Source organism: Drosophila virilis, chromosome 5 (assembly GCF_030788295.1).
Source record: "Drosophila virilis strain 15010-1051.87 chromosome 5, Dvir_AGI_RSII-ME, whole genome shotgun sequence".
Lineage (NCBI taxonomy): Eukaryota > Metazoa > Arthropoda > Insecta > Diptera > Drosophilidae > Drosophila > Drosophila virilis.
The window spans coordinates 16,891,729-16,916,917 of record NC_091547.1 but is presented as its reverse complement, the minus strand read 5'-3'; the positions used below and the strand labels follow the sequence as shown (position 1 = coordinate 16,916,917).

Here is a 25,189-nt window from a genome sequence, read left to right as displayed (position 1 = left end):
GGCAAAAATTCCCGTGCTTTAAAATAACATTCATAAAGCTATTAATTTGTTTCGGACCAGTTACTTGACAGTCAAAAATAAATAAACACGGAAAGGCAAAAGACGTCGACACTTTAACTTTGTTCTGCTCTTTGGCTTAAAGTTGAAGTTAAAGTTAAAGCATTGTTGCTGTTGGTATTTCTAGGTATTTCCCCAATTGTTTGTCAATGCGTCAGGTCTGGAAACTCGTTAATTGTTTTTGTTACCGGTTGTTTCTTTTTTTTTTATTCTGCTGTCGTTGCCTTTTGAAACTCTCATGCTCTGGTGCTTTACATCTGGTTGACTAACTGAAGATGTCTAGTACGCAAAATTCGCTCAGTTCTGGGAATTGGAGACAACTTTCATATATTGTGTGCCTTTTTTTGCATAATCCGCTTATATGTGCTCGCCAATAACCAGAAACCAAACATCGGAGAGGCATGCTTGCACGCTAAGTCCAACCCCCTGTTATGATTTTGCTTTTCTGTGGCGCTTTTGGCTGTTTGGTTAAGCACAACGTACTTCAGTGTTTGCCAGTTGAAGCCTTTCACTTGAAACAGTTTGCAAATTGAACTGGCCGCATTGAATTTGCAGCTCCGGCTTTGATGCCATAAATCCAGCTGAAGGTCGCTTCTATTTTTATAGTTTTTGTCTGCTTTGCTTGACAGTTTTTTGTCAACTAGATGCCGCTCTATGACACAACATATGTACATTAATATGAATGTATGTAGCTTGAGTAAAAATCCATCAAGCATTTACTGAAGTAAATGCACTCGAGTAGCAGTTGAAATGGTTTTTTTTAAGTGACTTTTTCATTTTAAACTATTATGAATGAGTATAAGAAAACATAACATAGTTATTGTTTGAACAAGTTTGTTTACCATTTATTATTATTAGACAATTGATTTTGATGGCACAATATTTAGAAGTTTACAATTTTCTTAAGTTCGTTCAGAACATATTATTTTGTAACCTTTCGAATAAATTTATATTTGCATAATAATTGGTATGCACTTATCTGGGCTTATCTTTGACTTTTCGTATTAATTATCAGAACTATCTGTTCCCGAACTTACGACTAGTTTTGAGCTATTCTTAATAAATCGCACTTAACCGGCTCTAACGTCAAGCATAAATCTAATTCAAGGTAACGATAAGAACTTAGCTCGATTTAAAGTTTGACGTAAGGTGTTAAATAGTTGCCCATGGATATTGACTAGTGTACAGAATTTGTAGATATTGATTTATGAGCCATACAACTGTGAATGTTTATTTTGTGTGTTGGGATTCCCTAATTAATTGGAGGCCCCGATTATGCATACTCAATCTCAATCAATTAGTGGGCACATTAAATTACAAATTGATGCAGGCAGCCGTTGTATTTGTTCTTGCTGATGTTGTTTTTGTTGATGTTGTTGCGGTCGAACAAAACGATGTTTTGATTTAATTTGTAATTATTTGTGCATGCATGTTGAGTTTATGCGACATTAAACATTCGTATTTTCTTATCAATTCTCAAACAACACCCAGATGTCTATATAAATGGTAAATAAGGGTTAATAAAAAGATATTGTATTGTGTCTTAAGATCAAGTTTAACGGTCAGTGACATTTAAATTCGACGCTACATTAAAAAATTAAATTTAATTATATTAAATAAAACCCAATTGTAATCAATCTGTCGGCATATCGCGAATTGCACAGCAATCTTAGTAAACCAGTTTTAACATAGGCTCCACAACTGGCGACTGCTATTCGAAAAGCTGCTGATATTTAAGACACGAACCCGTGCTTGGGACAATGTGAGTTCTGTTAGCGCGCACTGTTAACATTTTAACAGCATGGGCAGCTGTTATAGGTGCTTTAATAAAATTGTGCATGAAAAACAATTTAAAAAAAAACAAACAACCTTTAAATAATTTGATCAAACTTTAATATCATCAAAAGTATAGCTCAGCCAAAGTTATTTATAAAATAAATTATAATTTAGAAATTTGTATGAGGAGACCATTTATATAAATAACATACTACGTATCAGTGGCACATTCAGTTGCTACATTTACATACAATTCATTTATTAAATTGAAAAACAATTGCATTGATTACTTTATTTAAATGGGCGTAAAATGAAAACATTATTGAAAATACCAAAGCCAAATCAAAACGCAGAAATCCTATTTCGATTACATAAATGTGGTTGTCTGATCGACCAAAATATGAGCTGTTGAGATTGTTCAGTATCTATGAAAAATATAATTATAAATTTATATAATTATAATAATATCAACAATTAAAATTCGTACTATTTATTGAATCAGTACAAGTATTTGTATGCATATTGACTCCATTGAATACTTTTGCAGCACCAAAATAAAGATAGTTTTGTAATAAGCATTTATTTATATGAGTGTAGGGTATAGTAATATATGTTAATGTTGAATCCGTTTATCAAAATTGTGCAAACAGTAAACAGGAAAACATATTTTGATGTTTTAAGTAGTTAATGAATAGAGAATAGTCGATAAGTGAACTGTGTTAAATGTAAACCAACATTTTGTGAAATTGCAAATTAACTTAATATTCATGGCTGATCAATAAGTTTCAGCTAAACAATGCTGTTGACTGTCTGTCAGTCTTTACTTTTACCTGAACCGAATTGAGGTAATTAAATTATTTCAGCTGTGCAGCAGGTGTAAACGACAAACACCTGCTCCACATTGAACTTATCTCGCAGGCATTCAATTTGGAATAATTCAAATCAATTTCAAGGTGCGTACCAACAAATGCATAATTATACTCGACATTATTGTCGGCTCAAATGGAATTAGTTATACTCCGGCATTCAATTCTTAGGTTGGGGGTTGTCAGGACATGCCACGCACAAGCATGCACACATATTGAATATCAGACATGGTTAAGCGATATTGCTCAAAATTTGATTGAACAAAAGTGCGTTTGGTAAATATATTTATGATTAATTTTGTCAGTGGCTGCCTGTCTGGCATATATGCTTGTGATGGATCGAAATTTAATTAAAAGAAAGCCTTTGAAATAGTTGGTAGCATATTTTCGGGGCTTATGGCAATAAATAGTGCAATTAGTTCGAGCTGCCAAAAATGCAAAATGCGTTTCATTGCAATTTTCAAATTTCCAACCGCAAAACTTGTTTTAGTAATTAGGCTCAATCAATTGTGGTCGAGCGCGTATAATTACAAATTCCATTAGGCTTAATCGATGCATGCAATTCAATAAATAATCAGGTAACAAGCTTTGCACTTCAACACGCCCAAAACTTTAAAGGCCAATCATTCATCAATGTCAAGAGCCAGACAGCCTTTTCAGCGTGCTTTAACCGGGACCTCGGCGCTTTAAGCCCCCTTTTTTTTGGCCATGCGGGTCCCAGCTGCCTTTTTACATGCGCGCAAATATTGACAAAAGAAATGCGAACCGGCCCCGGGCCCAGGCTAAATTTACAAAAAATGTCAGCCACGGCAATAAGTAAACATAAAAAGTTTAACCAAACATAATGAATGAACCACGAAATATGCGCTCAATGAAATTGATTTTTTCCCCCATTTGTTGCTCTTTTTTTTATGGGTATTTATACGTGTACATTTGCTTCCCTTCGAGTACTGTGAATTGAATGAAAAATTATTCATATTAAATCAACTCAGTTGAATTCAGAATTCATTTAATATTATTGATAATTGGATGCCTATTCTTCTGCTCCTTTTTGTAACTGACAATACATATTATAACAATATTAATCAAGTTAAAATTAATTGAGCAATAACAATTTGTGTGAAACACAAACAATTATTTTTCAATAAATCCCCGATTATACGCTGCACTTATTCAGAAAGGCTTAAAGAGGCTTGAGAACGATATGCCAATACATGCAGAGCAATCTCTCACATAGGAAGATTTTGTTACATTTTTTTAGTCTGACTGTCCAGCAGGCTATGCCCCTCATAGATGGCATGGTCACTGAGTTATCGAAGGTATCCTGAAGGCAGAGAATGACTTCTGTGTAATCTTAGCATAATCCACGAAAAGTGTTGTATACACAACAGCAATGCAGCTTAATCCCATGTGCTCCTAGATAGGAATAAAAGAAAAAGAATATATTTATACGTTCTTGGTTTATGGGTAGTAAAATTTAATATAATTTAATTGAAAAGTCTATGCAACAAACAAGTATACGCGACAACAAAAGACAATTGCATATAACAATTTGTTTTGTCGGGCAGGCGAACAAATAAATCTTTATGGCTTAAGTAACCTGCGAAGCTGATGTACACCAGGAGTATATATTTTATCATCGATCTAGATGTTGTTGTTTTTTGTTGTCGCTTCAGTATTCATGCAGCAGGGCATAAAAAATTTTGAGCGCTTTCAACTACTACTTCTTGGCGTAGCAACCCAAAAAACGGTAGCGCCCCGAGAGCAGAGCCCGTAGTTAGAGATAAAAGGTGGTGCAGGGCTGAGCGGGAACCGGGCTGGGGGGAGGGCTGAGGACGGCGAAATCAAAATAGTAGCAAGCAAAATGGCCGCGGTCAGCAACGAGTGATTTATGCGGCAAGCGGCTGCGGTGTGGGAAGGTTGTGGAGACACAAGGAGGCGAGTGCTGGTTGTGGAAACGAACATTAAGCTTTAATGAGCTCGCATCTTAATAAATAAATTTGTCAATAGAAATGTGGCAGCAACAGCAGCGTTAACAACTGCCGCCATTCAAAGTGCAAACAAAATGGCGACATTGTCCTTGCTGGCGGTGGGAACTGCTAGCTTGTGCTTGAGGCTAGGATTACGAGTACCTCAAACATAATGAAATGAAGACGAATGGCATGCCCAATACTATACGTAGGCCTATTGAATGCTTGGCCTCTTTTGTTGGCCATTTTCATTTGCCAAACCTCCTGCCCAGAAAGCGGGCAACACATTGGGTTTGCCTAATGAGCCTACCAGAAGCTAATTTCCACTGAGTGGAAAACACAAACATATACACACAGAAAGCGAATTTAATTGCATTGAAGCATCGACTGACAAATGGATCTGCATATCTAATGAGCAACAGCTTTAAGTCGAGCAAATTGCAGAACTAATTATTGGTAATTATGCCACTGACAGCATGCAAAATCCTATAAATAAATGAATTTAAATAATTCTATTTGGTTTTTAAAAAAACCAAGAGGTTCTAGTCAGGAGCTCCCGACTAGGGGATACCCTGAACCCTCTTCTCCCAACATCAAATGCATATATATTCTATTTTAGAAACAACATATCATGTTTCGTGACTCTAGCTCTTATTATTTACCAAAATTGCCCAATACACAGGATTAGCGGAAACAAACTCGATTTGCGCAGGCACTAGGAGCACCTACATCTAAAAGTGTTTAAGTGTCTAGCTCTTATATATTCTGAGATCCTTGCGTTCATACATACGGACGGACGGACACGGCTAGATCGACTCGGCTATTGATGCTGATCAAGAATATATATACTTTATGGGGTCGGAAATGCTTCCTTATGCCTATTACATACATTTGTATTTTTCACAAATACAATATACCCTTATACCCATTTTTAATGGGTTCAGGGTATAATTAGTACAAATATGATAAGTCTTATGTTACAGAGAGCACATTCTTTCAAAGAATCATAGCCATCTTTTTATATAATAATATCCCTCTTCTTTAGTATTTTAGTAGTATAATCACATTATCACTCAATCAATTGATTATTTAATACGTTAAGAAAAATTAGTTCAATATTTATTATGCAATTGATCATCATCTTCCATAGTTTTTAAGCATTCTACGTCAATTTCCCAACGCAATTGCTGCTCCGCTCCCTTCAGGGCAATTCAAACCATTTGCTTCCTTATTTAAGTGTGCTTTAATTTTAGTTTTATTTGATACTCGAGCTCTGCCATTCCCAATCTGTGTATGTATGTATGTATGCATGCGTAACAGGGACTACATTGTAGGTGCTGAGAATGGCGCGTCTTTGGTCAATTTTCCGCTTGATTTTATTGTTTGCTGACCAATTGACTTGTTCCTTCGTTTCCAACGTCCATCTGCCGTTCTGTCTGCTGCTGCTGCTGTGCCCGCTGCTGTTGCTATCCGCTGGGGCAATCAACACATCATCCACTTGAGAGTGGGGATGAGCCCTCGCGTGTCATTAAAGTGGCATTGGAGCAGATTCACATTCCGACATCCTTATTATCCATCGTGCACATCATCAATGACAGCAACAGCAACATCAGCAGCAACATTATCGTTTGTTTTGATAGGTTTTTTTCTCTGTTTTTTTTTTTTTTTTTTGGTAGAGGGGAGGGGTAGCAGGAAGAGATTCAGTTCAGGCACATGTGAGTTTTTGGTCTATGTGAAAGCTGTTTGTTTTCATTTTACTTTGCAGCTTTTGGCCCTGTCTAAACTTTTTGTTGCCGGCAGTGTTTGCCCGGGTTTTCAGGCTTAATCTGCACAGGAACAAATCATGCAAAGCATTCATCAATTCTGTTATCCTTCTGGTGGAGGCTTATTGCCTTTGGCTTAGAACATGAGCGTTGAACATGATTGTTAGCCCGACTCTAGCAAACATTTGCAGGTGCTTAGTCAACATGTTAAGAATCCCAAAAATAGGCAATGCAGATTGAAATTGATGAGCCTTGCTTAGCCCCTAGAATGGGCAACTGGTAACTGGGTAACGGGCTCAGCTAGCATGCCCTAACATGATATTTAAAGTTTTCATTGAGAACAGCTTAGGACGTTTAGGACGTTAGTGTATATCAGAATGTTGTTATTTAAAGTGTTGAGATTTAGAATGCAGTTAAGGGTGAAGAGCCTTAAACTATGATTATAGCAATTACATTACATTTCCACATAGTTTACAGTATTTAAGCTCACAACTCAAGCACACATAGTTAAAGTTTGGTTTGAATATCATTATTGTATAATAATATAATCTATATAACATAATATTACAACTTTTCGGCATTTTGGTTTAGAGTTATCACCTTATTTTGGACATAAGACCTAAATATACCATAATTTGTTTTTAGTAACCAAGAATTTCCGCTTGCTGGTTTGCCAGCCACACAAAGTATTTATAAGCTGAAGCACACTCAAGTGGTTAGTAACAGACACACCTGCCGTCACCTGTCTACTCCCTACTACAGCTATCTATCAAATTGTATTTTGGGTTGCGTTTCCCCAGGGACAACAAAATAAACAAATTTGTTATAATCATATGTGACGCCTGACTGACTTACATACATACTATATAAGCACATGTATACAAATATATATATTTATGTTTTTCTGCATAGATATGTATTTATGGTATGTATTTGCATATATGGTGGGTGTTCGAATACCCTGTAAACACTGGAAAGGGTAAATGGAGTATAATCAAATTGGGCATGAATATCTAAGTCGGACACAATAAAGATCTTATATGTTCTTCCCCTGCAGTAAAAGCGGAGCCGATCTACCTTCACTCTGATCTTTTCATACAGCTTGTACACTTAAGCAATATTTTACTCTTTGGAGACCTCTCCTACTTAGCCCAACCGAGAAGTCCATTTCTATTTTATTGAATGTCAAATAGAACAAAGTTATTTAAGAATCAAATGTAGTGTTGTGCTCTTAATAACTACACGGTATACTCAAGTCGGAAACCCTTGACTACATCACTTTTGCTTGTTTGTATTTGTTGTGGCTGTGTCCATTTATGGATTTTGTACAACTTGTGATTTATGCTGTGTGATATCTTTTGTGATTGTCAAAAAAAAAAAAAAAACGAGAGGACATTGACAGACAATATCTGATAAATTGAGATTCGGTCTTTCTGCTGTGTTGCATTTTGTTAACTTAATTTGATATTTGGGTATTTGGCTTCAAATTCAACAGCTTTTCCAATGAGCAATGCATATTGATGAATTGATTTAAACAATTGATGAAGTGCTTGGCTGCTTGCGTAATGTTATTAGGCTGCTTAGTTTTAAATAACTTTGACTTTCATTTGTTTAACATTTTGTAGGTTTTCCTCTTAAGTACACAACAAAGTTTTTGCCATTAGTTTTTGAAATTGGATTACACAATTTATAAGAAAATCCGTGTAAATTTTAATACTGATTGTGCTAACAAAGTAACCAAAAAAAAGTGTTTTAAGTCTCAGGCCAACCTACCGTAGAATATTCCAAATTACTTTTTGACTGCCTCATTTCCCAACTTACCCGTCTTAAGCACTAGAAGCGTTCTTTATATTATTGCATTTGGGCTTCTGAAGCATATTTAATTTGCAACATTTTTGCTTTGATTTAAAAGTTCCGGCACAGGACTTTTACATAAGCCAAGGTGAAAAATACCGGCTAGTGCAGTAAACTACAGACAAACTTTTACAAATGAAAGCAGCCCGAAAAGGCTTTCATTAGAGAGTTTACATATGTAGCATAAAAATATATAGTATGCATACAATAATATAGCTTCAGACCATAATTAATTACGTTTTTATTATAAAATAATGTTTATATTGTGATTTCGTCATTTTTCATGCAAAGCAGAAGCATGAATTGCACATATTTATATTTATTTACATTACATTTTTGTTTATTTGTTCATTGGGTATCCAATTATTTATGGAAGACCAATTACTTAATTTGTCGTAACGGCAAATCAGGTCTTCTATTAAGCGCATGTTGATATGTGTGTGCACATATTTATTTATTTGTTGATGTACAATTAAACATGATTTTAATTATATGTATATTGTGTATTTATAAAGTTTTGGTCATTTGTGTCAATAAAATTAACATAAATCGAGACAAAGAAACACGAGCAACGACAATACAAGAACAAGCCACAAGCAAATGCACACAAGCACATAAACACACAGACACACGCACACAGACATATTCACACAAAGCAATTTCAGTCCTAATGAGCAGCGCGCGGCTCGAAGACAAGGTCAAGCAACTATCCTGCTCACTCGCTTTGCCCTGCGCGCCCCCTCTGGCTGATAAAAATGATAAGCCAAAGAGAAGCGCCGCCAGTTTATGTTCACGTAGTGCAAGACGCAGGGGGAAGGGAAATATTGGGGGTGGCTAACAGCCGAAGATTTTTAGTTCACTGTTATAACAGTGTTGTATAACAGTTTATTTCCCCTTAACAGCTAGCATCTTGCTTAGCTCGATTCTGCACCACTACACAAATTGATGTCATAAAACATAAAAATAAATGCGAATAATAATATATATATATAATTTATAAGTTTAATGAGTAAAAAGCAAAAAAAACAATTATTATTACCCCTTGTTCAATGGAGATGTTAAAATTCTTGCACTGAACTTTGCCAAGAAGATAAAGTTATTGTTAACAAATAAAAAACAAGTCATAACAAAAGTTTTTTGAGGTATGTTCACGATCAAGGAACTCGTCTACCTACCTTAAACTGTTATCCCGTATTCGATTGGTCAGCTCTGGTTTTGTAGATTGCCTCCATAAAAACCATGACGCATGTTGCAGCATTTATCGCGCTTGCTAAGCACATTTCAGAGGGCTGACAACCCTGAAATAGCTGTTGGCAATTGTGGCAATTGCGTGGAATCTGTGAATCTAAAAATGGATCCAGCTGCCAAGTGCTGCGTCACTGTGTGTCAAATTAATGACAATGCAGTAAAAGAGTAGAATACGAAAGTAAAATGCTGCGCGTAATGATAAACATTTCAAAAGTTTTCGACAGCGGATATTGTGCGTGGCACATCGAAACGGAAACCCACCAAAAAGCCAATTGGAAATTGTTCAGCTAAATTACTGTAAATATCTAAACAAGTTTTTGCCAAATCGCGTCAAACATATTACGATGCATTGCACAATGCACGCAAATATTTGAAAATCCGTAAATTGGCAAACAGAAAACAATTTCGGATGCACACAACATGCAACGTCCGAAAATCCAATAAAATAGGCTCCCGTGCCCTGCCTCGAACGGGGGCGTGTTAATCCAATTGGAACGCATATTGAACTGGTCAGCCTGTAGGCCAATCGTTGTGACTGCCCCCAACTTCTACAATGCAAATGGCATTTGTATGCTGCCACAGGGCTGGCAGCCAGCTAACAATCTGCAGTGGTCGGCATAGTTGCATGTTGCATGAATGGACATGCCACAAGGCAAAAAAAAAGTTTATCAAAAAAGGCATTAGGCCTAGCGTTTTTAAATTTCTTCGTGCCTTTAAAGCGGATGCAGAATGTCTTTCTGTCATGCTTGAGTCCAATATATGTCCCCTAAGGCTTTTGACCCTTTATATGCGCCTCTCTTAGCTTTTCATAATCGACGAGCAAGCGAGACCCCAAAGGCTTCACACCCAAACAGCTGCACAGACGGCGCCCCATAATAAAGGGTTTCCAACTTTGACCTGCACCTTTTTTTTACTTTTTTTGCAGACTCGGCAAATACATAATAAGTAAGGCCTATGTAGAAAGACGCACAGAGTGTTCGGCAGCGTTAGTTGATGAGGGGGAAACTTTATATGGCTACCGGCATTTTTACAACCGCTCCCCAAAGATTAAGGCTCTTGTATATGCGAGTGTGTGAGTGTGTGTGTCAGATGTGCAAATTGATGTGAGAGCGTGAAAAGTGGTTTAAAGGGAAAACAATATTGTATTAAAAGGTTTTAAAACCATTAACGAGTGGCTGATCCAGAAAATATAAATGAAAATTTGTAATATATTTTTTGTTTTGATTAAACGTTTCAGTGCCTGTATTAAACTTAATAAGAATCCGTATCCTTTAAATTGAAGTCTGTTCTGTACACAAACATTATAAAAATGTATCACACGCTGAATGTTGTGCTACTATAATGAAATCTATGTATATATGTCCCTTCGTGGTATTTTTATAGGTTAAATTGTTCAAAATAAATTTTTAATATATCAATTCGTATGGAGTTAAGGCTGTAAAATTTAAATCTATAAAAGCGCGCGTACATTTTCAGCCTACAGACTTCGATTGTCATAGCAACCAGCTTTTTAACATGCTTAGTGCCGGGAAACAGCTGACGCCAACAACTTATATATCGATAGAGCTGCAGTCGATAGTTTTTTCCGTAACGCTTGCCATGCTATATCGTTATATCGTTTGCTATTGTCACAATCGATAGTAAACCAAGCAATAGCACAGCAGCTGTGCAATTAAAGAATAAGAAACAAATTGCAAATTAAACGCAGACAGTAATCAAAATGGCTCAGGATATGCTGCTCGGCAATGAAGAGCCCAGCAACAACAAGGAGACATTTCTGCAGCAGTTCTGCCTGCTGGCCAAGAACGCAACCGGCGCCGCGCTACTCGATGTCATAAAGCAAGTGCTGGATGCGCCGAATGTGTTTGTGTTCGGTGAGCTTCTGGCAGAGCCCAATGTGGCCGAAGTAGGTAACCGGTAGTATCCACTCCAAGCCCAGCTAAAGTTTACTTTTGCTACAGCTTAAAGACGGACCCGATGCCAAGTACTACAACACTCTCAATTTGTTCGCCTACGGCACCTACAAACAGTTCCGTGCACAGCCGCAGGAATACATTGAGCTGACGCCCGCAATGCAGAAGAAGCTGCAGCATCTGACCATTGTCTCGCTGGCCATTAAATCCAAAAGCATTCCATATGCAGTGCTGCTGAACGAACTGGAAATCGATAATGTGCGACACCTGGAGGATATCATCATAGAGGCCATTTATGCAGGTGCGTAAATAATTTATTTGTACACAAAATTAGTATCATTCGATGTGGAATACTTTGGAGTGTGCAAAGTGGAGGTGTGCTATCAATGAAATTATATAAATATTCAAGATTCCAATATGAATTCTATAACGCCATATGCAAGCATTGGCAAGGGAGAAATTTATAAAACCCTAAGTAATATATAATTTATACCCTTGCAGACAGTATTATAATATTGTTTCTAAATGTATAACGCATAAGAGACATGTCCGACCCCATAAAGTATATATAATTTTCATCGGTACCAACAGCCGAGTCGGTATAGTCATGTTCGTCTGTCTGTCTGCATACGTCCCTCTTTCTGTTGCACGCAGTACGTATCCCTGAACCGGCTGGATCGGACTAGTATATCATAAAGCTGCCAAAGGAAGGATCGGTTGAAAACTATATCTAAATATTCACCATATTTAATTAAATTATTTTATGGCACCATATTGTGTTTTCCAAGATATTTTTGTAAATCTCAGCATTTACGAGCATCACCATTTTCTCATCTCTGCAAGGGTATTAAATATCCGGCATACCGAACATAACTATACGTTCTCGTTTTATCTGGTATTAGCGGTATTGCCCGGCCTTGCTTAGATATTGTCTTTCAACTTAGTATACGCTCGTGAAAAATTGAAATCCCTCTTTGAAATAAGAAAAACGGATTTATGTGTTTATATGTGTACTGATAGAGCACAAATTTATTTGAATAGTAAAATATGTTTGTCTTAAAAATGATTTGCTAGGTCCAGTCCATTGTGGACTTCATTTGTAAAATAAAAAACAATATTTGCGACTTAAAAAAATTTTGGTGCCTTTAGGAGATGTCCGCTTGTAAGAACCGTCCAAAAGTAGAGATTGTTCAGCTTTCTGCTTCATTTCTCTATACCTGATTCTCCTCCTCGCCGACGTAAAGCTGCATTCACCAAATTTAGCATAGTCCTTTTTCTGTTGTCAGCGGAATCGAATAGATGCCTTAGAAACATCGGTCGATAATTACGTTCTTGTACTAAAACGTTCATTGTTTTTCAATATAATTTGACCAAATGCAGCCGTATATATGGCTGCTATAGGAAAAATCAATATTGTATATATTATTTGGCCAACTTAACATACTCTACTTCTACTATACCAAAGACTTTTCTAACTTGACAAAGCTCAGCAGTTACGAGCTTCACTCTTCTCGCCTCATTAAACCGTATCAAAAAGACTACCTAGCTCCTGTAGGGACAATCAGTCAAAAATATAGAATTTATATTATATCAAAGATGCTTACATATTAAGGTAATTCAAAAAATCAAAGCAACAAGCAAATTACTTTATAATAAAATTTTAGCTCATTATCATGTTAAAAGTTTTAATACCGCAGATATACCGTAACGCTGCAAGGGTAATTAATCTTTTTAAGGGGGTAAAAAATGCAAATTGTAGCTGTAATTAAAAAACTTTTTAGCAAGCATCACCCCAGACGACATCCGCAAAACTTTACTCAAAGCTAGTTGAGCATAAAATAAGTTAACTGCATTAAATTTATTTCAAAAATTGCAGCGTGCGTGCGGAATCAGAATTTGCGATAAGCTGAAGTCGCGCTATGTTGTTTCGAATCATTCGTATGATAATATTAATTAGCTAACACCTCTACACTTTAATTGATGCAATTATATATTGCCGCTAATTAGGTGGTATACATCATTTTAAAAGGGCCTGTAAATACAATTTAATTCGCCATGCAACTCTTACGGCTAGCTCCCTTTTGCCCCACAAATTGCAGTTATGTTTCACAAGTTTCACATTAAATTTTGCATAATTAAATCAAATGCTAATTTTTCTATTTTTCCGACTGGCTAACGAACGATGAGCGCGCCTCAATTACCATTTTAAGGCCGCGGCAACAGCTGAGAAGGCATCAAAACGGACTTCAATGAGGTGAAAGTCACACCCCGAATATTATTCGCGACCGACTGACTGTCTGACTGACTGGTAACAGTTGGTACGAATTCAAAATAAACTCGTGTCATGTTTCTCGTCTGCTTCAACTCCCGCTAAGGCAGTGCACTTGATTGGCCCAGTTAGTGGACGTTCCCGGACTGCTTGTGCCCTTACCTTCCTGCTCGACATAAAAACAATGAAGCAACCAAACCCACCAGTTGCTCCCTTAAGTTTGCCATAATAATATTTTACTGGTCTGAAGTAAATTCAGCTTAAATGTAGTGTCTGGCAATATTCACTTAGTTTTGAGTTGAATTCTTGGTAAATGCATGGTTAAAGCAATCTTAAACCGTATATAAATTGTGACATGTATTTTACTTATATTTGAAAGAAGTAGAAATCAACTTTTAAATACCGTGCATACTATTAATATATTAAAAATGAATTTTTCTATAATGTAATATCATAAATATATTACATATATCGGAACCGGATCGGACCACAATATCGTATAGCTGACATAGGAACGATCGATCGAGAAGAATTTTATGGTGTGAAAAAACTGTAACTCCCATGATAAATCTTATCCATATCGTTTCACTATAAGATTATTTACCACTGTTGCGGGTGAAATTTCCCAAATCGGTGAAGCACGTATTGATAAAGATTTTATGCAGAGCTTTGAATTATGAACTTGAGTCCGTTGAAATTTTTTTTAAAATTATATATGAAGAAACCATCACATAAAATTGTTGTATCATCAAATCGTCCCAATATCCCAAGTTTGCTACGGTAGTCTAGGTTGCTCATGCTTTTAATTAATTAAAATAAAATATGACTTTAACGTAGCATTTTAAGATGAATTTTGGCTAGATGCCCGATATTTTGCTGCAAACCTAATTAGTGTACATTTCTGCTGAGCTGAGCCCTTACGCCTGAGAGCATGAATACCCTAATTGTCTCAGGGGATATAATGCATTCAGGTATTTTCGAAGAATTTTCCAGACCAAAGCTGTTGCCATTTGCGTATTTTGTGGCTTATTTTCTGTAGCATGTAGTAAAGCAACTGAAACTGTTGCAACATACTTTTATTGCCAAATTTTCAGAGGTTTCTCTCTCTCTCTCTCTCTCTCTCTCTCTCTCTCTCTCTCTCTCTCTCTCTCTCTCTCTCTCTTGTTTTCCTCCAGCAGCGCTTCCCGCTATTTTTAATTAATTTCAGCTGAGCTTGTGCAGAATTCTAACTAACTATTTGACCCCCTATTGCAGTGAATTTAAATTCTGTTGTGTGCAGCTCGCAAAAGCCACAAGTTAAACGCAACCAGAGCCAATCCCCAAAAAATTTTTAGGATTGCTGCATTGATTAGAAAACTCGCACGGAATTTTCTCGCAGCTGTTGACTTTTCGGCCTAGGCCAAAGCAAGCCGCGCAAATAGCTTTGGAAACAGCCCAACTAACTGCCAGTTGTAATATTGCTCAGCTCAACAAATGCAACCAACCAAAAATATTGCGAACGGGCGCAACCGACTGCGTAATACTCATTCGAGGCCAATATCAGGTTATAAATTTGCCTAATGTGCCACGCAAGAATCAAATATATAGACTATAGAAGTATCTTTCTGTATTTGTTGTTCCAAATATCGAAAAGTACGCACAAGAACATATATCAAGCATTTTTAGTTTCAGTAGCGTAAAAAAATTGCGTTCATATGGACAGCAAGACGGGCATTCTACAAAACCTATATCCTCTTTTCCGTTGTGTGAAAGAGTAAGCAAACCGTGGTGGCCGTACTGTTGCACAGCTTTGAAAAAAAAACATTGCTTGGCCACACACCCGATGAAAAGATTTTTATCTCCGCGCGGAGATATGACGTTCCAAAACGACATAACTCCCCGCGGAGTCGGTGCGAAAATAAAAACTTTTTCGATGATTTTTTTTTAATATTTCGGGTAAATGTCTGATTTTTAAATGTTGTACCTTTTTAAATGCGTACGGGTCCCTACCATTAATTGGCGTTCAAACAAATTAATCGTTGATGGGTTGAAAAATGTTGTTGACAAATTCCATCTTGTTGATGATTATTTGGAATATTTCCGTCAAATAATGTCCGATTCTGAAATTGTGTACCATTTTTGACTCGTAAGGATCAGTTCTATCGATTGGCATCAAAAAAAGGAAATCCAAAATTTTGACCCAAATCGACAAAATGGCAACGGGTTACATCACGTTTTTTTTTCAAAATAGAGGTCGGTGCGAAAATCGAAACTTTTTCGATGAATTATATTAATATTTCGGGTAATAGCTCCGCGCGGAGATATGACGTTCGAAAGCGACATAACTCCGCGCGGAGTCGGTGCGAAAATCGAATCTTTTTGGATGATTTATTTTAATATCTCGGGTAATAGCTCCGCGGGGAGATATGACGTTCCAAAACGACATAACTCCCAGCGGAATCGGTGCGAAAATCGATACTTTTTCGATGATTTTTTTTGAATATCTCGGGTAAATAATGTCAGATTTTAAAATGTTATACCTTTTTGAATGCGTACGGATCCTTACCATTAATTGGCATTCAAACAAATTATTCATTGATGGGTTGAAAAATGTTGTTGACAAAAAACCGATTCGTTCGTAAATTCCATCTTTTTGATGATTATTTGGAATATTTCCGTCAAATAATGTCCGATTTTGGAATTGTATACCATTTTTGACTCGTAAGGATTAGTTCTATCAATTGGCATCAAAATAAGAAATTTAAAATTTTGACCCAAATCGACAAAATGGCAACGGGTAACAACACGTTTTATTTTCAAAATAGAGGTCGGTGCGAAAATCGAAACTTTTTCGATGAATTTTATTAATATTTCGGGTAATAGCTTCGCGCGGAGATATGACGTTCGAAAGCGACATAACTCCGCGCGGAGTCGGTGCGAAAATCGAAACTTTTTGGATGATTTATTTTAATATCTCGGGTAATAGCTCCGCGCGGAGATATGACGTTCCAAAACGACATAACTCCCCGCGTAGTCGGTGCGAAAATCGAAACTTGTTCGATGATTTTTTTTTATTATTTCGGGTATATAATGTCTGATTTTAAAATGTTATACCGTTTTGAATGCATACGGATCCCTACCATCAATTGGCATTTAAGAAATTAAGCATCGATGGGTTCAAAAATGTTAAAGACAAAAAAAAAAGTCAAAGTCAAGTAAAGTCAACCTTTTTGATGATATTTTGGAATATATCCGTTAAATAATGTCTGATCTATCAATTGGCATCAAAAAAAGAAATTTAAAATTTTGACCCAAATCGACAAAATGGCAACGGGTTACATCACGTTTTTTTTTCAAAATAGAGGTCGGTGCGAAAATCGAAACTTTTTCGATGAATTATATTAATATTTCGGGTAATAGCTCTGCGCGGAGATATGACATTCCAAAACGACATAATTCCCCGCGGAATCGGTGCGAAAATCGAAACTTTTTCGACGATTGATAAAATGTTATCCCTTTTTGAATGCATACGGATCCCTACCATCAATTGGCATTTAAGAAAAGTAAGCATTGTTCTGTTAAAAACAATGTTGTAGGCAAAATCCGATTCGTTCGTAAATTCCATCTTTTTGATGATTATTTGGAATATTTCCGTCAAATAATGTCCGGTTTTAGACTTTAAACCATTTTTGACTCGTAAGGATCAGTTCTATCGATTGGCATCAACAAAAGGAAATCCAAAAATTTGATCCAAATCGACAAAATGGCAACGGGTTAAATCACGATAACTTACTCCATTTCCAAGCAATCGATATCGATATCCTGTTTTTTGGGCAATTTTGGTAAATAATAAGAGCTAGAGTCCCCAAACTTGGCAGCTTCTAAAATAGAATATATATATGCATTTGATGTTGGAATAAGAGGGTTCAGGGTATCCCCTAGTCAGGAGCTCCAGACTAAAACCTTTTACTTGTTTTTGTCTTGTTTTCTGTAGCAGCAATTTCCAAAGCGAAACAAACACTATAACGCTTAAAACTAAACCATTAAAGAATATTCAAATAAAAAGCAAGCGAGAAGAACCATTTTTATGGATGCGTCCAACGAAATAGCGAAATAAATTAAATATTTACAAATAGCTACAATTTGCAATTGCATGGATTTTTCGCATTTTTAAGCTATGGCAGGCTGTGAATTTAATGGACAAAATGCGGAAATCTAAAAGGCGCAGCTCTTACAATACGCATATATTCATTTATATATAAATGTCATGATGTCTAATGGGACGCATTTGGTCACTTCTCGTAACGGGATAAACCTGCACCACACTTTGTACATTTGCATTAGTACAGGGTATGCTTAAAATAAATAGAGCTTAAATATAATCTTCTCGTCCATTATCGAAGTAATCAACAGAGCACATAAAGTGAGAACTGAATATTGTTAGACCATAGCCCGTGGGCTTTAGGCAGTCTGTCCTCATAAATAAGACGCAGTACACAGAGTGGCTGTCCAGGCGAACTACCTGTTTAATTGCTTTTCAAATTTTCAAAACAAAATCCCGGCCACAGACGCAGCCAGGAGCAACGGCAGAGATTTATATTATGATAGGCATCATTGAGCCATCACGAGAGGGCGACAATCTGGACACCTAAAAAGCGTTGCATACTATTAGGCGCTGTAATCTAAAATCGCAATTGGATAGGCATTGTGAGGCGGTCGCGGGGCTTGTAGACATAAGCTGCCATTAGGCAGCTACGGGGCACCGCAGGACACGACTCCTGTTGTTTGCAGTAGCTTTTCGGGTGCTTTGTGCGCCGTTAATGTTTGCTCTTGCCTCACGTTTCACGGGGGCCCATTAGAGCATCATTTGTCTTGGCAGCGCGCTGATAAGCATGCCGTCGGAGGTGTTGTGTCCCAAGGTGCTTACGTTAATTAAATGCATTCTATAATTGAAACTTGGCAAGTTGAGTGGCTATAGTTGTAGTCTAAACAATGTCCGGTGGTGGCAACGTCTTGTCTAAATTAATTTTGGGCACATTTTTCAATTGTTTGCTGTTCAGCACTTAAAAACTAGGGAAATAATATAGAATTGTATATATGAGTGTATTGTATATTTATTTATTATTCTGTTTTTTTTTTAAATATATTATTTATTTAACAATATTTTGTACGCCGTCTCAACATACTCAATCTATACCGAAACAGCATACAATTTACATGTTGTTCTTTAATTAATTAATTGTGCGCGAATCTTGGCGATTTGTCCACGATTTTTGTACTTCATTTAATTTTCTATGATTCATCTGTGATGTTATACACTTGTAATAACCTTTGCGTTATGTCATAAACTCTGGTTTCATCAGGTTTTACTAATTTACCTCTGCCTTTGTGGTGCCCTCATTTGTTTTGCTGCTGGCGCATTGGTTCTAGCGATTTCGACCCTCATCAACGTAGCTTAAGCATGTGTCCGTTGTCAGATGCATCAACTTTCCTAAGCTAAGCTTGCTTTAATTCTCAGATCTACCAAAAAATTGCACATTCAAAAACAGCAACAGCATTTGAAACAACGACGACAAGAGAGCTTTAAATAACCGCAGCAAGCTCCTAAAGTCTATTTGTGATGTTATTCCCACTGCATCGCGATGTGTGCACCAGTCTTTTTTTCCCAATACCCTGTAGCTTTGACTAAGATGTGGCCAGTCTCTTCCTCAGCTTAAGATATCGCTTGCATTTCTATAAGAAGTTAAAACTGTTAAATAAGATCACTTAAATGCTAACGTATAAAGAATGATTTATGCTAATTTTATTAGTGATTGAATTTAAAGCAAAACTTTATTTAAGTTTTTAGGCAAATATTAGCTATAATTTTTCCGAAACTGACAGCATGTATTCTAAAGTTAGTTATCTATGAACGCACTATATTATATGTTGAAATGTTTAGGGTAACTCTTCGCCGAGCATCCGCATAGTTTTGAGATTGGACTGTTTTTTATGCGAAAATCTGCGTTGCTTTTGTGAAAAGGTGGTTGGGGCTGATAGCAGGGCATGGTTTATGGGCAAAGCGTTTAGTTTCATCCTCGCTTTAATTTCTTTAGAGATTGCTGTTCTTGTCAAAGCTGAAATGACGCATTATACAAAACGCTTTTAAGCTTTTGACTTGGATTTACCTTGTTTCATACCTGTTACCCATTGAAAATGTTTAATGGTGTTTTGTTTTTGGGTACATGTATTTAACAGACAGAAGGAAGCATTTCAGTTCCCATATATATATTTAGAATACAAGCTGGGTCGATCTAGATCCGGGTATTTTCAATTTGAGGTAGAAAATATTTTCGTATTCCCATGATCAACCATAAATATCGACTTCGAGTCTTGGATTTTTAAGCATAACATATTATACGTAGCATAGTATACATAAACTCAAAATAGTTAACTTATTTAAGACGAAGCTTGCAGCAAAAGCTTGTTGCGGGGCACAGAGCACTTCCTAGTCGGGTATTCCTGAGTTAAGCACTTTTGTTTATTACTTTTTTTTCTCCATATTTTTGTGGTTTTTCCGATTTTGCAATGCGTGCATTTATTGCAGTTGCTGTTGTTTGTTTGACACAACACTGACAACAGGATATGAGCCACGCCCAGGCCGACGCCCCCGCCCACAGCCGCGCCCATTGCCCACATGTTGGTCGTGCAGCTGTTTTTGATTACTTTGCGCTTGCATCGCATATTTTTTGGACGAGTGCGGAACATTGTTGTAAGTCGGGCCGCCAAAGTTTCGAACAGCTTCCCCTGCACTTTGTCAGTTTTAGGTGAAAAGTTTCCAATAGTTGCCTGCCCGACTTTATATTGATGGCACAAGTTTCCGGGGCGGCTATATTCTACCGTACCTCTGTATACCCTGTCTGTCGCCTGCTGTCGGTATTCTGAATTTTCAATTAATAAGTTTTCATTTTACTTTCGGGGAAAAAATCTGCTGCCAGCTTTAGCTAAAGCTGTCAGCGACAGGTGTATGCAAACTTTTCATAATGTTCAGCTTCACATTCCTTTGACTAGCCATTTAGATGCGCCGCTCCGTTAAGCACTCAGCGGGGGCGAAATTGGCGTCAACTTATTGCGTTTTGCGGATATAACAAAGGATGAGAAACAAAAACAAAATAAAAGAATGAAAATAAACTCAACATTTGGGCAATCAATTACCGACAAAATTACAAAAAACGTATTATAATCATTATGTTGTTTAGCTTAGTTTTGTATATTATATATATATATTTTTTTTTATATTTAAATATTAATATATATTAAGTATCACTTGAAATAGATACTGAGCAAACAATTTATATTACATACTTGCTCTTTGGATTGCAGGGTTTCTATATTTGCATCTTCCGTCAATGTTCTCAGTGAGACTTTATAATTGTATCTGCATTTTTGCCACTTGGCCTGTTTTTCATTTAAATAAAATTGAGTTTTCACACTTAGCTCACACTAATGGGTTGATTGATGATGATTTTAAATTCAAATGTCTGAAGACTCAAAAACTGCATTGCGTCTTATTTGACGAAATTAGCAAATGCTTTTTGCACGTTTGGAATTTTTCATTTGTGAATGTATATTTTATGATTTTTCTTCGTTTGTTTTTTTGTCGTTATTCGAGCGCCTAAAAGCGTGTTTTAACAATTTTAATATGCACTGCGCCAATATAATATATATATGAGCAGCCACTACCCAGCCAGTCTCTACCAGTCGCAGTCAGATTCCGCGCGAGCTGCGCAATTTTTGGCACTATTTGTGGCAGCCCCTGGCCCCTGGGTGCGGCGTGCACAAAAAGCATGATTGATTGTTTTGGGGTTGAGTTTCCAGCTTTGCGAGCTGACACCCCCATTCACAGGCCCACACACATGCACGCCCGTGGAAAGGCTCGTGTATTTTTGCGCACCGCAAAACCAAGACACATGTCAACGCCAAAAATACCGCAAAACTTTACAACACTTGTGGAAACCACGCCCACTTACTACTGGCGTTGATGGAGGCGCTCGTCATGTTTTTTTTTTATCATTTATTTGTTGCATGCTTCTTGGGCTCAAATTCAATTAAAATGCCTGCGTCCCGGCTAATCAAAGGAAATGCTTAAATTGACAGACAGAAGGAGCAAGGCAGGAGGTGGATCCCCTGTGCAAAAGGAATAAGATCTGTGCTGGCAACTATGCTGCACATTTTTTGGTTCGTATTTGTGACAAAAGTTGGTCGTGTGCGGCGACGTTCAAGGCCAACTAGCCGTTAATTCAATGCCAGAAAGGCGCTTAATGTCTTAACTTGTGCTTTCACTTGGCCAGAAAAGGGCGAAACTCCACCCAGGACATTTAATGGGTTCGCCTGGCCGTGGCCCAAAGTTTCTAACACTAGCTATCATTTTTGGCCATTCGTTATGGCCCTGTTCATAGTCCTCTATCTTTCCCCCGACTGATTATACAACACTTAAGTACTTTATAGCACAGCGAACGCAACCCCTTTGGAAAACTATTCAATTGAAAATTTCTACTAATCCATGGTTATCCGATTTAAGCGCCCTAACAATTTCAAACTAATTACGGCCAACAATCGTTTTTGGCCTGTCCCGTGCAATTTCCAGCCAAATGCTGCGCTTCCGGGCTTACACTTTCGACTGGATATTGGTAATTGAGTAGCTGCTGGCCAACACTGAAAGCTAATCACATAAGCCCTCGGCTATGCTGGCTGCCGTAAAATATCTAAAACAAAAGTTAAATATTCGAATGTTCATCGAATAACGAGTATTTTTCATTATTTTATCAGTTGCCAGTAGACTCGACTCCCCCTTGGGAGCTCATGGCGGCTGCTGGCTTGTACGAGTAAATAATTATCATCGATATCGTTGTACGGGCAAAATTGATTTGTCTGAATTTTTTGATATTTGCGATTTTTGTTTTATTTCTCAAATTTCTCATCAATTTAATTGATATTGAATTGATAAAGGGACAGATTGCAGCCACTTCAATGTTGATTATGAAAGCTTTTAAAACTGTTTGAATGGATTAAAGGAGACTTACAGCGCTTATATTATTATAAATATCTTAATTGAATACTCGAATTTCTATTTTCACAAATTTTATATAATAAAATTACGTTGCCAAATACATAGTAAAACTATGTGTATGGTATACTTATTTTATTAAGGCTATACAAATCATATAAAATTGCTAGATTATTGTCCTAACTTATTTTGATAATTTATTTGTTTAAAAAGTCATAGAATTAAGAACTAGGAAATCCTATTTATTGGCAATTAAATATTTATATAGCAATTTAAGATTTGAGCTTAATATGAAATCCTTTTAGATGCTAATCAAATATTTATACGGCATTTCACGATTTTCAAACTCAACCTTCTTTTTTGGGTCAGAAAGTTTTGTAAGTTTTTTGAACTTTACTCCGCCCATGCAGCTGTTGCGAACTTGGTGTTGGGCTATGTTTAATGCCTTCTGAAAACTAGACTGTCTGTGTAAGCCCGAAGGTCACGTTCTCATACCGAAAACTTTTTGTGTGCCCGGCACTAAGATGCCAACGAATGACACATGGAAGCACTTTGAAGTGTTCGCCAAGGATCCTTTGTCGTAGTTATCGTTGGGCAGCTAACTATATGCCACATATCCGGGCCACAATCAACTCAACCTGTTCCTGCGCTCTGGCTGTGCTTGTGTGTTGTGAAAGTCGATTTTTTGAGCCGGCTGCAGGCGTCACTTGAGTCCACTTATTTATTGGATTGACATTTAAATTCAAAGTTGCCCTCAGTGCTGCCCATTGGCCAGCTGATGCACGACGCACTCCACTCGTTCTGGACAATTAATCAGCTTTACTTGACAGCATGTGACATACTTAGTAGCTGGGGTAGAGTATAAAAAATCTGCATGACTATTAAAAGAGGGGTCAGAATTTGGAGTAAATGTTGCATTTGTGCAGCATAAAATACAGTGTAGTCTCTCATCGTTTTATTTGCTGCTCATAGCTTTTTGTGGCATTTTAAAGCATTTAATAATTCAGGCTACATTTTTCTTCTTCTAAGCAGACATCATACATGGCAAACTGTTTCAGAACACACGCATTCTGGAGGTCGACTATGCCCAGGGGCGTGACATACCACCTGGCTATACAGGCAAGATAGTGGAAACTCTGCAGGCGTGGGTCAATTCCTGTGATGGTGTCTCCAATTGCATTGAAATGCAGATTAACTATGCAAATGCCGAGAAAGCCAAGCGCCTGTATAACAAGGAGCGCATCGAGCAGGAGGTAAGTGTACAGCCACACTATTGACCATCATGCTGAACCGTGTTCCACTTGAGTAGCTCATCAATTTGAAAAAAGTTCTAAAGAGCCAGGCCTCGGACAGTGATGAGAGCATGCAAATTGACACACATGGGCCGGGCACCAGTGGCACCAGCGGCATGAGCCAATCGGAGGTGCGCAAGAAGCCCACAAAAATGAAGAATCCACGCAGCAGTGCGGGTGAGTAAAATAATACATAAAATAACACTGTTTCAACAAATATCTGTTTTTATATGCCTTTCTTTTGAAGTTGGCCTTAAATTCAGCAAGTGAGTGCAGGCCGGCCGAGTGCCAAGAAGCCTGCTCAGGCCCAATTCGGCGCCGCGGGGCAGCTGAGAATTGGCACATTCGGCATGTACTGGAACCAAAATGCAACTCATTTAAAGACTTAATACAGCAATAGCAGCCGCATTCGCACCAGCATAAACGCACCCTCTGGTATCCATAATTAGTCATTAAACTTATTGCTAAATAATAACAATTAAAAATACAGTTCAGCAAATTTCAAATAAAATACCAGAAACGTTGCTACTTATTTTGATAAATGAGCTTGTCTAAATGCGATATTTGTTTACGTGCTCATGTCCATTTCATAGCATTTAATTTGCGTGCGGAATAGATACACACCCACACCCATATACAACTTCACGCATGAGTGTGCTTGTGTTCGCGCGGGCCGCACAATGTGGCATACATCAGTTATTTGCGGCTAATTAGCAATGCGCCCAACGAGGCGCGCAAACAGTGTGAAGTTAAATGCGTGCCAAAACATTTTGGACATTCCATGATTGCCTTTTCCTTTGCCACTCGCTCCATAATTGACCTGATTCCATCAAATGTTTCATAAATTTTCAGCAAAAGCGTTTAATGCAAAACTTATTTGGACGTCGAGCACATCAAAACACGATTAAGTGCTGTAATTTAGGGACACGATGGATTTTGGTATAGTAATATATTTTCAAAGCATATAATCATTTTTTTCTTACAGTGTCCATTTCGGAAGCATACCGAGTAAGTCGGGCATGCCGGACTAGGAGGTACCCCAAACTTTTTTCTAATAAAAGCAGAAGCACACATGAACCACTTTTGTGGTTTCAGGGTTAAATTATGAAAAAAAAAACATGGCATACATCAATTGATTTCTCATATAGATATGCAT

The 25,189-nt window shown here is 37.3% G+C and overlaps 1 protein-coding gene across 1 annotated transcript; it reads left to right on the top strand.

The window, feature by feature from the left end:
- Positions 1 to 11,160: 11,160 nt before the first annotated feature.
- CSN7 (COP9 signalosome subunit 7) lies at positions 11,161 to 24,575 on the top strand. Its single transcript, XM_002049611.4, has 5 exons — positions 11,161 to 11,440; positions 11,496 to 11,748; positions 23,774 to 23,994; positions 24,051 to 24,210; positions 24,281 to 24,575. The coding sequence occupies exons 1-5, from the start codon at positions 11,255 to 11,257 to the stop codon at positions 24,301 to 24,303; spliced, it is 843 nt and encodes a 280-aa protein (XP_002049647.1). The 5' UTR covers positions 11,161 to 11,254; the 3' UTR covers positions 24,304 to 24,575.
- Positions 24,576 to 25,189: the final 614 nt, after the last annotated feature.

Bases quoted from the DNA above. Each gene is read 5' to 3' on its own strand.
- CSN7 (XM_002049611.4), top strand. From the start codon at position 11,255: ATGGCTCAGGATATGCTGCTCGGCAATGAAGAGCCCAGCAACAACAAG. The intron at 11,441-11,495 runs GTAGGTAACCGG...CTTTTGCTACAG, and splicing joins CAGAGCCCAATGTGGCCGAA to CTTAAAGACGGACCCGATGC. The intron at 24,211-24,280 runs GTGAGTAAAATA...TTTCTTTTGAAG, and splicing joins GAATCCACGCAGCAGTGCGG to TTGGCCTTAAATTCAGCAAG.